The sequence below is a fragment of the Lissotriton vulgaris genome, chromosome 7 (genome assembly GCF_964263255.1).
Source record: "Lissotriton vulgaris chromosome 7, aLisVul1.2, whole genome shotgun sequence".
Lineage (NCBI taxonomy): Eukaryota > Metazoa > Chordata > Amphibia > Caudata > Salamandridae > Lissotriton > Lissotriton vulgaris.
This window is the reverse complement of record NC_141695.1, coordinates 256,728,999-256,742,498: the sequence shown is the minus strand read 5'-3', so window position 1 is coordinate 256,742,498 and position 13,500 is coordinate 256,728,999. Positions and strand designations below refer to the sequence as shown.

At 46.9% G+C, this 13,500-nt stretch overlaps 1 protein-coding gene across 2 annotated transcripts in view; it reads right to left on the bottom strand.

The window, feature by feature from the left end:
- Positions 1–13,500, bottom strand: part of LOC147701324 (putative methyltransferase DDB_G0268948) — a 349,449-nt gene that overhangs the window by 299,604 nt on the left and 36,345 nt on the right. For both annotated transcript variants that reach the window (XM_086930041.1, XM_086930042.1), the window contains exon 2: positions 12,342–12,502. In XM_086930041.1, coding sequence (XP_086786167.1) covers positions 12,342–12,502 — 161 coding nt within the window. The remainder of the gene's footprint in view (positions 1–12,341; positions 12,503–13,500) is intronic.

Sequence of the window (13,500 nt, the reverse complement as noted above, 5' to 3'; positions counted from 1 at the left end):
CTAGGCTTCATCCTGGACTCCTCCCTGTCGATGACCAGACAAGTCAACGCCGTCTCGTCTTCATGTTTCAACATCCTACGCATGCTCCGAAAGATCTTCAGTTGGATCCCCACCGAAACCAGGAAGACGGTCACCCAGGCACTTGTCACCAGCTGACTGGACTACGGAAACACCCTGTAGACAGGAACCACAGCCAAACTGCAGAAAAGACTACAACGCATCCAGAACGCCTCCGCACGACTCATCCTGGACATCCCCCGCCACAGCCACATCTCCGGACACCTGAAAGTCAGCAAAAAAATCACGTTCCGCCTCCTCACCCACGCACACAAAGCCCTCCACGACCTAGGCCCCAGGTACCTCAACAACCGCCTGACCTTCTACACTCCCACCTGCCAACTTCGATCGACCAGCCATGCCCTCGCCGCCGTTCCACGCATCCGAAGAGCCACCATGGGAGGAAGATCCTTCTCCTACCTGGCAGCCAAGTCCTGGAACTCCCTCCCCATCCACCTCTGTCTTACCAAAGACCACCTCTCCTTCAGGAAGCAACTCAAGACCTGGCTGTTCACTAGTCACTTCTGGTAGTCCTGGGTGCAGGTGTAGATGCAGGGTTGAGAAGAAGGGCTAGTCTTTGAAGGTTCAAGGCAGGCAGAAAGGCAGTCCTTCCAGGTGCAGTAGGAGTCTGTCAGAATACACAGCAGGTCACAGCAGACATCAGCCTTCTGAGAGTCCTTCCAAAGTCCGTGGGAGAACTGAAGAGTGTGACTGAAGATGCTATTATTATACCCAGGTCCCCGTCTCCAGGAAGGTTGGAGAAGCTTCTGTAAGGGTTCTTTGCAGTGCATGGGATTTCCTAACTCCCCTGCCCTGAATCTAAGCTGGCTGCACTGACAATGCAGGGTTGTAAAGCCTTTTGTGTGTAGACAGGACACAGTCTATTCAAGTATAAGTGGGGCTGGGATCACCTCGACCCCCCATCCTGCCAGTGATGGCCCATTGAGGCACATATAATCCCTCCATTGTGTGACTGTCTGGGAGGAATTCATTAAGTCTGTCAGGCTACACCCAGTCATGTAACCCAAGACAGGCTGCAGGCAGAAAAGGCTCAGGGCAGGAAAATCCCACCTTTATAAAAGTAGCATTTTCAAAACTGTAATGAAAAATCTGACTTTATCATTAAAGAGGGGTTATCATTACAATTTCATAAGTACCAAACATGATATATCTACCTCTTCCTAATTGGAAATTACATGTATTACATGCAATAAGGAATACCCAATGTTATCCAGCGGGAGGGTTAGGCCTCAAAGTAGTGAAAAACAAATTCAAGAGATTGTCCCTATCAGGACATGTAAAACTTGAATGTACATGTCCAAACTTCCCAGCCCTATGGGATACCTAGGCCTACCTTAGGGTGACACATGTAATAAAAGGGGTGTTTGAGGCTTGGCAAGTGGGTTTAAATGCCAAGTGCACACGGCAGTGCATCACTGCATTCAGACAGCAATGTCAGTCCTGGGAGATGATTATGAGGGCTTCTGAAGTGTGTGGTACAATGCGTGCCGAAGGCCCACTGGAATCATTTAATTTACAGCCGTTGTATATATGGTAAACCTCTATACAAGAGACTTAAAAATAAATTAAATAGGCCAATAAGGGAAAAGCCAAACAACCATGTTTAGAGAGTGAGCATAAGCACTTTAGCACTGGTTAGCAGTGGTACAGTGGACATAGGCCAACAGAGGCAACAATTGGAGGTAAGTAGGCAAAAGGTTTGGGGAAAGACCACCCTAAGGCTGACTTGTCTAACTGTTAGTTCCTTGGAAAAAGTTTTGCTATTCAGTTGAATAATAAGTAAGAGAAAGGTTTGGATTTACTCATAACGGTTAAAGGGAAATTTGCAACCTAAGCTTGTTAATCTTGAGTGAACAGTAATGAAAAGTGATTAATGAGTCAGAAATGTGTTGTAATTGAAGGAGACCTAAGTGTTGAGATGGAGCTGAAACATGTGCATGATTTTCCTGAAGTGAAAGCAAGTTCTAAGCACTTTCTGATGTCTTCTGACAGTTCTTCTGGCTGTTTTCACAGTACTTTGAGGATGGTTGTGAAACATTGTCATGATCACATTCATAATTATGGGACAGGAAGTTTTGTTGTTTTATGTTTGGTTACGTTTCCATAATATCCTGTAAACCTTTCATGTCTTTGACATGTTGGATACTTTGCATCAACCACTGAAGCCTCAGTAAGTTTTCTCTCAATGATTAAGAGTTAAATGGGGATTATTTAGACCTAGTTCATGTGCTTTATTTTTTCCTGTTCCAGATCGGCATCAAACCAAATATTCTTGTTTTGGGCATGAAAAGAATTTGAATGCTTATTTAAGCTTGAATGTGTCCAGTGTAGTGCGAGGAATAGAGGATAGGGTTGCTCTCAATGGACTTGTCTGACCCTCTTCAATCTGTGTGAAAGAGCAGGGGGAATATTTTTTGCTAGGCACATTAATTTATTGCGAGATGGAATAGTGTGGATGTGGTTGCCAATATGGGTTTCTGTCCAAGTTTCATATTATTTGGTTTGATTCCCAGCTCTATGTAAGAGTGGTAGAAACCACTGAGATCCAGTGGCTCTCGATACGCTCAAAGTGATAGCCACAATATTTGTTTAAATGCAACGGAGAATGAGTTAAAATGCCTTGCATCGTGTATGTGCTTTCATTTGATTTCTAGGTATTATATCATTGATAGCAGTCAGAGGCATGCTGTTTTATCAGAATCGGTGCAGGGCACAATGTGTAGTACAGTTGTAGTTGCTGTTTTACAGTGTAAAGATGTTGTGCATTGTTGCTGATTGTTAGAACCGGCTGTCTCTAGTTGGCAGAGGTAGGTACTTCTGACAAATAGGGACACACCTTTTCTAGTCAGGGCAAGGGGACCACACACTTAGATAACCCCTGCTCACCCCCTTGGTAGCTTGGCAGAGCAGACATGCTTATCCCAGAGGCTGTTGGTTAAGCATTTATGACCACATACAGTAATAAAGTGAATACACTACAAATGGACACGACACAGTAGTATTATAAAAATAAGGATTTTTATATAAGGCTTAGCACAAGACCAAATAACGACAAAAATATGCACAATCTTAATAAATACTCTTGGAAGGGAAAAGGATAGTTCAAATGTAGATTCTTCTTAGCACAAAAAGTCTTTAGTATCAAAAGCAACTCTTCTTCTTGAAAACACAGTTCTTGGCAACAATGTAACCCACACAGGAGTCACACGACATCGAGGCAAAGTTAATCCACAGGTTCGGCGTCGACTGCGAGGAGCGCTACGTCGAGCCCGGAGTCACACGGACCCCCACAACACAGTACCTTAGGAAAATGAAGCACTCGATGATCAGCGGCGTCGAGATGTCCGGCGTCGCATCTTCGGCGTCGATCCGACCTCGGAGTCTGGGCGACCTGCAGCGGCGTCGATCGATGTCGGGCAGGAGCAGCGCTCACGAGGCGAAGCAGGATACGTCGTCGTCGTCGATGTCGATGAAGTTGCAAGAGTGAGCAGCGCTCACAGCGTCGAGAGGGCTCGAAGTCGATGCAATCAGCAGCGGTGCAGACACGGGGTCACTTGGAGCTGGAGCCGAACTCGCTACTCACTGGCGTTGCTGCTGGCGTCGATCGGGCCCGGCGGCCGGCGTCGAGGAAGCGGGACACTGGAGCCGTACTCACGATGTCGAGCTGGATTCGGCGACGCCCGTCGGCGTCGATATTGCTGGATTCTTTCAGAGATGCCGGATTCACAGGTTCCAGCAAATAGCACTTGAAGCAGATGAAGTCCTTTAGCCCTGTGACTTCAACAGGAGGCTGGCACTCTTCCAGCCCTTGGAGATTTTCTTAGCAAGTGTGAGAGTACACACACAGTTCCTCTCGCCTGGTTCCTTGGCAAAAATAAAGAAGCAATGCAGGATTCCCCCCAGCAAACAGCACACTGGCAGAAGGGGTAGGCAAGTCCTTGGATCAGCAGGCTTCTTGTCCTTGGTTTCAGGGTTCCTTGTCAGAAGTGATCTGAAGTCTTGGTTCAGGGGTCCTTCTCTTATACCCCTTTTTGGCTTTGATCCCTTTGTCCATGCAGGGGGATTTCCCAACATCCTGGGTTTGTTGTGGGTGTAGCCAGGCAGAGGCACCTGGCCTATTCACTGAGCAGGGCAGAGTCCTCAGCCGCCCAGTAGGAGGTGGAGCCAGCATTGTCACTGGCAGGAGCAGAGCTATCAGCCTCCCGGCAGGAGGTGGGGCCAGGATCGTCCCTGGCAGGCACAGAGCCATCAGTCGCCTGGCAGGAGGTGGAGCCAGCATTGTATCAGGCAGGGCAGGCTATCAGAAGCTACTCTCCCCCTACTCTCAATGCAAATGTCCCACTCATCCCACTCTGACTCAGCAGATCTCTGGAGCCACCCAGCTCCTGTCACAAACACACCAAACCAGCAGAAACCAGAAATAGTTAGACAAGAAAATAGCCACTTTCTAAAAGTGCTATTTTCAAACCCAGAGTCCAAAAACCATCCACACAAATGGATGCGTGATTAAACCCCGAGTTCAGGGATACCAAACTCGACATTGCACCATGCTCCCCGAGCCAGCTAGGATTATAGCATTAATAACCCAGGCAGCCCATTCTAACTAATGGAGAGCAGGTTACCTTACAATAGTGAAAAACGAATATGGCTGTAATTCACTATTAAGACATGCCAACCTGGTCAGGCTTGTCCTACCTTATGCTTACAATGCACCCTGCCCTCAGGCCTACCATAGGGGTGACTAACATGAAGTTAAGGGAAGGTTTGGGGACTGGCAAGTAGGTGTACTTGCGCAGTCAGCGTGACAGTACCAGACTGCACGTAGGTCTAGCAATGGCAGACCTGTAGACATACTTTTACAAGGCCGCTCTTGTGGGTGGCACAACATGTGCTGCAAGCCCACGAGCAGCATTTGTATTTACAAGCCCTGGCACTCCTGGTGCACTAGACTAGGGACTGATAGTAAACCAAATAAGCCAAACATGGAATTCAATTAATACAGTAATTTAACATAGGGAGCACTTGCACTGTGGCACTGATCAGCAGTGGCACAGTGCCCAAAGCATTACACCAGCAAAAACATCGTAAACAGTGGAGGCAACCAGAAAAAATGGAGGAGAGACTCAAGCCAATGATGTCAGGTCTAACACTGATGCAGTGTTGCTCGAGATACATAACTCAACTCTCTGAAAGTGTCTCTAATACATCCACATATACTGCAACACCCACTCAAATTGGAACTCCCAGCTTTTCACTACCCTGAGCAAGTGAATGTGGTGGTGGCCATTGACATAGATTTCTCTGGCCGTAGTCCATGACCACAAAGACACAAAACATGCACAGTCTTGGTATTGTCATTATCATGGCTAAATACCTAGTTGGTGAGGAGTTTCACTTATAATTCTTTGCAAAACCTGGGAATGTACAGTAAATCAAATCTGTCACTCCCTGTTACATTACCTTTCAAGAATTCCCACCTGATGATTCCTTATTTTCATGTCTTGTTACCTTCCTTGGTGCTAAACACTGTGATAAACTGTGATTGTTTTCGGAAGCGGTAAATAACTTGACAAAATGTTTTCAAAGCAAGACCTGTAGAATACCTGGGAAAATGTGTGATCCCCCACATACTTACCGGTAATATTCATTACTCCTAGTATTGTCTTCCTCACCCCGTGAATTACGAAGTGACATTCAGCTCCACACCAGAACCCTCTAAAGCAATTACCTTCTGTGCCTCCCATCCCTCCCCAAAATGCCCATCCGCAGTCACCCTTGACACAATACAAGGGTTGGGGAAGACCTACCCCGCTTCCTGTAGAACTACCAAGCCCCAAAATATACCACATGAAGCCGACAGTAAAACAGGGAGGGAGGGATGGAAACTCATGTGGTGAGGAATACAATACTCAAAGTAATGAAGATTATCGGAAAGTGACCGCAGCATTACCTCCTCGTAAGTCTTTCTCACCATCAGAGTTACGAAGTGAGCACATGCCCAAGCCCAGCAGCTTCATGAAAATTCACAAAGAACAACAGACTGCAGGATAATGTAAACAGCAGGTTTTATTCCAAATAATCAATACAGATGGAAAACAAACCACAGAAGGAGTGACCATCAAGATCTGGAAGACCCAGCCTGGAGAACTGCCTCAGCAAAACCTCACACAGAAGGACCACCCAACACCAGCTGGTAGTATTTGTATTTGTATTTATATTTTTGGCATTTGTAGAGCTCGTAGCTACCCGTAGGCGACCCAGCGCTGAAAGAGTACGAGGACGAAATGGAGGGAGTCTATATGAATAGGCATGTCTTAAGTTGTAAGGGGTTGGAATTTTAGATGATCATGCTCACTCCGTAGGTGGATTGGGAGGGTGTTCCATAGTTTGGATACGTTGAGTGAAAAAAGCCTACCTTCGCTTCTGGCCTTTTTTATTCTGGTAATAGTTGCAAACTGGAGCTCGTTGGAGCGAAGTGACCTGTTGGCTCTGTAAGGGATAATCATGTCCCTGATTATTAGGGGTCCTTGTTTATTCATAAATCTTTGTGCAAAGCAGAGGACTTTGAATTTAATTCTCTGCTGGATTGGTAGCAAATGCAGAGAATGTAGGGCTGGCTTTGCTGAGAAGCGAGCGGGGGTATTGGTGAGCAGCCTTGTGGCCCTATTCTGTATAATTTGTAGCTTGGAAATGACTTCTTTGGGGGTACCTAAATATAGGGCATTGCCATAATCCAATTAGGATAGGATGAGGGCCTAAGTGACTAGTCTTTTTGCGAGCGGGGGGAGGAGGGGAATGATTTTCCGAATAATTCTGATCAGGCCATAACATGAGGCGGCTGTCTTCCTAGCCTGGATTTTGAGGGTGAGGTTCTTGTCTAGCCATATTCCTAGACTTTTTATTTCTGTTTTGGGGGTAGGTGGTGATCCCATTGAGAGTGGCCAGAGCGTGTTTAGATCGATACTCGAACTGTCGCCTAATATCATGAGTTCGGTCTTCTCTCCATTAAGTCTCAGATGGGAGAGACTCATCCATTTCACGACTTCCTCCAGACAGGATTGGAGGTCCTTGACTTGTTGGCCGGAGTGGCTCAGGGCTACTACCAATTGCGTGTCGTCAGCATAGGTCACCACGTGGATTCCGAATGGGACACTATCTCTGCCAGTGGGGCCATATAAACATTAAAAAGAGTGGGACTGAGTGAGGAGCCCTGTGGCACGGCAAATTTTGTGACGTGTGGTTGTTTTGGAAGACCTGGAAGGACCTGCCCTCAAGGAAGGACTGCAGCCATTTAAGCGCTGTCCTGGACACTCCTGCCCTCTTGAGGTGGTGAGCCAGGAGGGGGTGATTGACCCTGTCGAATGCCGCGCTTAGGTCTAGGAGGATGATTGCGGCTGTACCTCCTGTGTCCAGGATCTTCCTTGTTTCCTCCACCACTGACAAAATAGTGGTTTCTGTCCCCTGGCCCGGGCGGAAACCGGTTTGAGAGGGCTGGAGGACGCCATTGTTTTCGAGGAATGCTGAAAGGGAGCGAGCGATTGATATGTTTTTTCTGGTATTTTGCTAATGCGAGGCAGTAGAGAGAGGGGTCAAAAGTTGGACAAATCTGTGGGGTCCAGATTCGTTTTTTCAGGAGGGTGCGGACCATTGCTTTTTTCCACTCAGTGGGGACCGTACCAGAGTTAAGGGAGGTATTAATGAGTTCCGTGGCCATAGGGGCAATGGTTAATCCAGCCAGTGCCAGGATGTTGGGGGAGCAGGGTCTACGGGCGAGACGCTTTTTAGTGATCTATGAACATGTGCGGAGAGGACCAAGTAGCCGCCCTACAGATATTCTAAGTAGAAACCCTCTTGAAAGAGGCCCAGGAAACAGACAAAATCTGGGTGGACCGACCCTGAATCCGGGCAGACACCTCTGACCCCTGGGAACCATAGGCCACCAAGATCGTCTGCTTAATCCACTTACTCAGGGTGGAAGAGAAGGCTTATGACCAGAACAAACAGTTCCAAAAGTGTCAATCAAGCTATAAAGGTTTGCAAAATGACAAAGTCTGTTCCAAATACACCAGCACCGCCCACCAAATATCCAACCGAGAGAGATCAGTATCAAACCCGGACTCAACGACCAGAGGGAAAATAGAGAAAATGACCTCCCCGGAACGGTAGACAAGTGACAGAACCTTGATCTGGAACTCAGGATTGGGGCACAAAACAATATGTTCTGGGAAGAGGCACAAAAAGGAGGAGACTTCAAAAATGAACCCAGCTACCCAATCCGACCAGCAGACACAATGGCCACCAAAAACACCACCCTCTTAGTTAAGAACTTAACGTCTATGGACCCCAGCGGTTCAAACACAACCCCCTATAGGGCTTGTAATACCAAAGAAAGATCCAATGAAGGGACAAGACAAATCACCCTAAGACATTGCAGAAAACAACTCCAAAGTAGCCGGGCCACTTAAAGATCCAGACCGTCTGACTGAGGACTGCGGAACGCCCGCAAGGGTGCTCACTGAGACCGAAGCACAGAAGGAGCCAAGACAAAGGCAAAACCATCAGACAGGAAATCCAGCAACCCCAATGGATCCCTAGAACCAGAGTCCAGACCCGAAGAAACACACTACAAAGAGAAAGACCCCCAATGATGGGAATAAGATTGAAGAGTCTTGCAGCAAATCAACCACTTCCATGGAACAGCCTGAGTCAAGAGGCTCACCCTCTCAAGAGCCAGGCCTGAAGATGAAGTCAAAGCAGAACCCCACAGGAAGAGGAGGTCCCCAGAATGGTTACGGAAGATCGGTATTGCCCAACATTCTTGTCCAGGTGAATCTTGCACAGAACCCGAGCAGGGAGACTGGCCTACAGAACAACATCGCATCCACCCAAAATGCCTCCGGACATGAAAGAATCGGGCAGGTGGGCATTGGTCCCAGATGAGAAGAAATCCACTGTTGGGCACCCAAACCTCAATTACAACAGCTAGAATACCACCTCTGTCAGGGGGGGAACACTCTGCTCAAGCAGTCCACTGCACAGTTCTGTCTCCCCTGGAGATAGACCGCTCTGAGAGACGACAAAGTCTCCTCTGCCCAGGTCTGAATCTCCTGAGCTAAGAGCAACAGAGAGCGAACGCTGTAGCCCCCCTGGTAATTGAGGTAAGCCATCACAACCAGATTTCCATCTGGACCAGAACATGGTGGCCGGAAGGGCCGAAGTGAACTCCAGACAAGCCAAATGAACAGCCTTCAGTTCCCGGACATTGGACCAGCAACTCGCCTGCAGGAGATCCCAGAGACCCTGCACCAACCGGGAATCCAACATCGCCCCCCCAGCTAAACTGGATGACATCTATCATCACAACCCTGAAGGGGGACACCTGAAAGCAGAGACCCCTGGACAGATTGAACTCTACCAACCACCAACCCAGATAGGGCCAAATCTGAGGAGACACCACCACCGACAGATCGTAAGTCACTTAACAAGGGGATCAAATGTTATGAACCCCAATGTACCTCAATATAGGCCTAAATATTTACATGACCTTTTACCTACATCTGTCCTACCACTGTTCTACATAACAGGATTGGCGCGGACCTTTTACCAAGTTAGGTGATAGATGGCTGTCGTGGGGTATTCTCTGAAATCTAGCCTCTTACCATCTTCTGCATAATAACTCTGTATAAGGGTCACCTCTATCGTCATCCTTACCCGACATGCCCACAACACCCTTCTAGGTAGAACCCCTGAAGGTACCTTTCAGGTATATAAGCACTACATCTTCTCCGGGCAAACCAGAGGAGAAAGACTTCCATGCTGACATGCTGACGTGAGACGCTGAGGTCCCTGCACGCATACACTCCAGCACACAGCGGTCTGACGTCCCTTTCGGGGTGTCCATCTCGAGACCATGACGGGGTCCTTCGCTCCTCCTCATCAGGTAATGGGGCTGGCTCTGTCCTAAGGGGATTTTTGGCTACACACCTACATAAATGCTAGGCATATTTACGGTTTGCATCATAGGAGTACGCATTATGTCTGTTATGTATCCATATGCCTGTGTGTATTCATTATTTTAGCACTATGGTAGAATTCTACCTTTTTCTTCACTTTACTGGAGCTCATAACCGTATATATCTGTTTATGTCTAATGGTTGTTGCAGCACACGTATTTCAGTGCTATAATGACGCTGATTCAATAAAAATACTTATTGAAAATGTCCCCACTGAGACAAAATAAGCATGAGTGACTGAGCGAAAAGTAGTGTACTGTTTCCATGATCCCTGAGGGTTGTCATGTTTGATAGTTGCCAGAAACTATGCGTTCATTGGTAAAAGGGGCTCATAGTGACACTGTAAGCTAACTGGTCTACAAACTAACATATCCTTTGGTGGTGTCTAGAATCAGTTTGGACACCAATCCCTCAGTTCATGTTGTCTAAACACACAGATCCTATATAAATGTATAGGAACTACATGACACAATGGGACAAGAGATTATTCACCAACAGTTACAGATGTAGACAAGCCCAAGGACGCACATTTATCTCCACTGACATCAAACCCTGCACCCTTAACCATTGATGCACTGGGGTGGAATCCAAGGCCAGAAAAGAACCCAGGTCCCTCCTTAAGGTTGCCCTCCACCCTGCTGGTAAAAACACCAGCTCCTTGACCATGTCCAGGTGACCCCAGATAAACCCCAAGTCCTGAGTGCGAGACAGATGCGACTTGTTGTGGTTCATCCGGAATCTTGCACCCTCTGGATGTGAAGAGTGCCCTGAGAAAAAGAAGAAGCAGGGATCAGTCAGTCATCAAGGTACAGGAATGCCGGAATACCCTCCCTGTTGATGAGCCCAAACAAGGGGGCCAAAACCTTTATGAAGACCCTCAGGCAGAAAACAAATCAAAGGGCAGTACCTGAAATTGGAAGTGCCCTGTCCCCACACAAAATCAGAGGAAACACTGAGAGGACGGGTTAATGGACCCATGGAGGTAGTCATTAAGCAGATCCAAGGAAGCCACTATGCCCCTCTGAACCAGTAAAATAAGAATCTCCTGCAAAGAGAGTAGCTTACATTTAAAATGAAGGATAAATGAATTCCCCCTCTTTAAATACACCCTAGAAACCTTCCTCACCAGAAAAAAGATGTATTAGACCCCAAGATCCTTTTGACAGGCCAGAACAGGATTAATTGCCCCTTTGCTAAGAAGATCCAGAATGCCTGCAAAAAGTGCCTACCTCTTTGGTGGGGCTGAAGGCAAGGGAATAAGAATGAATGAGGCTGGAAGAGGGGAGTCAAAGACAATCCAGTAACCCAGAATTTGCTGAGCCCACTGGTCCGATACCGATTCTTCCCAAGTCTTTCCAAAAATCCACAATTGACGCCCGAGAGGAACTTTAACCGCAGGATCCCAGGGATAGTCAGGACTTGGATGAAGGGGTGACACCACCATCAGATTGTTGAGGCCGGGATGTGTGGGAGAGTGGTGTGCCCAAGCTGTGACCCCACCCTCAAAAGGACAAGCCCCCCCCCAGGAGCAGCAGATGGACCAAATGCCCTCTTGGGCCCAAAGAACACCCCGCTAGAAAGACAGACCGGCATCCTCAACCTTAGCACTGGTGAAAGGCTCCATGCGCTGTTTTTTTAGGGAAGAAAGGCCATCACACTCCTTAAAAGCAGAAGCCACAGCAGCCTGATGTGTGGGTTGAATGGCCTGGAGTGAAGGAATTTCAGCAGGGGCCTGAGAGCTGGGTCCAGCCTCCACTGGAGGAACCTCACCAGGATCCATTGTAGATCCCTCTGATAACACCCAGGATAGAACCAGAGACCTTGGATCTTCAGTCTAACGCATTCCCAATTGAGGAATTAAGACACTTTACAGCGGTGCTCCTAGTTCATTACCCTCAAAATTAAACCTTATGTTTCCATACAGCATGTGTTTTTTACAGCTGAAGGAACAGTCTTAACTTGTGATAAAAAATTAAGCACAACAGTTATGAAATGTGATTGACATGCTTTACTCATTTCTGCAAAAAGTATTTCATGCAAAATCCAAAATCTGTAAATAATACTTTACTTCAAAACATAAAATGATTTATTTTCTGGCTTTATGCGTTGTGGTTCTTCTTTATAACTGCTCGAAATTATTAGAGCAGGTTTTGCCCCACCATCAGTTGACAGTGGCTTCATGATTCCTTTTTATGTATCTGTTTCAAGTGTATTGTGATAACGTTTGTTTAACATCTTATCATAATTTACCTGTAATACACATTGGGGATGGAGGGACAATTTTCTGCTTCTTGGATCTGAGCCTCACTGATGTCAATCCCAACCACCTTCTGGAAATAGGAGGCCAAGACACGAGTGCTCTGTCCAGTTCCGCAGCCAACATCCACTGCCAGCTCATATGGTCTACCCTTCTGAGGAAATACGGAAAAATGAACTTCATTTTCATAGACAGGTTCTTTCTATGAGGAAATATGCATACTGCAACGTTACTGCATCAAGTTTGTTAAAGGGGAACAACACTGCCCCCTGTTTTGCATAATCTTTTGAAGCAATATTTTAATTATTTTTACATTCTCCCCCAAAAGAATTGTTCCAAAGCTAATGGTAAGACACTGATACTCAATGCCAACTTGTCTCTCAACATGACATATTAGCACACCACAGACACCTCCACAATCATATCATTGGCTTTGCAGCCCATCCTGCTGATCGTCACTTGTCCGGAGACTCCTCTTGGGGTAGTCAGGGGATAATAGTGTTGGCACTGGAAATGATTCATGGAAATGAGGGTGGTGGTAGGGGGCGATAAAGAGTCTTGCCATCGGATTTACTACTATGTTTCTTCTGTAGTGGCTTAACAAAAACAAGCATTGGCAAAGCCAATAGGTCTTGGCAATGCCCCAGCTATTAATTGACCATCTCAATGTGAATGTATTTTAGCAATGTTGTCTGGCAGCAGATCTGCTGTTCAGCAAAGCTGAAAGTTACTGAAAGTCCAGAATCACAGGATGTTGAGCTGACGCCGAGTCTCTTCACCCCATTGTAAGTGTATTATCCTACCCCTCCTAAAACAAAAAAGCGCTATGGCCTTGCCTGAGCTGGCAGCATAATAGCACTTTTTGCAGTGACTTTCAGCCATGCTGAGCAGCAGATGTGCTGCTAGACAACATGGTTAAAAGATGTTCACTTTGTCAAGACCAATAGCTCGGGCATCGCCAAGATCTATCAGCCTTGCCTATGCTGGTTCTATGATGACGGGGTCCTGCTGAACAAATGTGGAAGTGATAGTGAGAAACAGTTGAGGAGCTTTGAAGTTAAGTGAGATGAGGCGTAATGGCCAGAGCTGCCGATAGGGGAACTGGGAAGCAGGTTCCAATCTTGGTGTCGAATGAACAATTTGTGATTTTGG